This window comes from Lottia gigantea (genome assembly GCF_000327385.1).
Source record: "Lottia gigantea unplaced genomic scaffold LOTGIsca_539, whole genome shotgun sequence".
NCBI classification, from domain to species: domain Eukaryota; kingdom Metazoa; phylum Mollusca; class Gastropoda; family Lottiidae; genus Lottia; species Lottia gigantea.
The window spans coordinates 8745-9721 of NW_008709846.1; the positions used below are offsets into that span (position 1 = coordinate 8745).

Genomic DNA, 977 nt, shown 5'->3' on the forward strand with positions numbered 1-977 from the left:
GAACCTATGCGGGGAGACCCCAATGGATTTCTAGTCCATCGCCTTAACCACTCGGCCACGACGACTTGTGAATTGCGGTCGCAATTGCGTAAGTGGTCGTACGAGCGCCTTTACACAACTGACACAGTAGGTTATCACTGTCGGCGAGCGGTCAACACGTATAATGTGAGCTCTGAGATTCATTGAAGCGTTAAACTGGACTTATAGTGTAAACGGACTAAAACTTAATCGTCGCTTAATCGTTGTTATAGTGTGTGAAAATGAATTCCCGTGTTTACTCTAAAGAGTTTGTATTAGATATTGATGTTGGTGATTTGTCAAAAATTAACATTGCTGAATTTATTGATGAAATTGAAGATGTAGTTGGAATTGGTAATGTGTATGCTGTGACCAAATGTAGACCAAACATTTTACAAGTTTCTATTGATTCAAAGGAAAATGCTAATAAGCTGTGTGATGGATTAATCGTAAAGGATACGACATATGAGTGCAAATTCCCATATTCGCCATATACAATTGTTTCTTTTATGGATATACCTTCATATATTGAGGATATTGTTCTTATTAATAAACTCAAAGTTTATAATATCGAAATCGAAGGTAAGATAATAAGACATTTCTACGATAAATACGAGACCATAGAAAATGGAATACGCCACGTCAGATGTATTTTCCCCCCAGAAGTCAAATCCCTCCCATGGGCCGTGAAGCTTGAGACTATTCATGGAATGAAAAGTTTTCGTGTTATTCATAACAATCAGACGAAAGTGTGCCACAAATGTCTACAAGACACTCATATTATAGCTAATTGCCCCAAAATTGAGTGTAGAAGATGCCACCAACTAGGTCATATGGCTAATAATTGCATGGTGAAATATTGTGATATTTGCAAAAAAATAGATATTAAGTGTATTTGTAACAACTACTTTGATGACGATATTAATAGTCCTGTTAATGAACTATCAAAAGATAACTCT

General features: G+C 36.2%; 1 protein-coding gene across 1 annotated transcript; it reads left to right on the forward strand.

Annotated features, from left to right (window-relative positions):
- Window positions 1-257: 257 nt before the first annotated feature.
- On the forward strand, window positions 258-917 carry LOTGIDRAFT_65758 (hypothetical protein; the record flags this gene model as incomplete). The annotated part of the gene is made up of 1 exon (XM_009062858.1): window positions 258-917. A coding segment is annotated over one exon (660 nt), but the record flags the coding sequence as incomplete, so codon positions are not given.
- Between the last annotated feature and the right edge of the window lie 60 nt (window positions 918-977).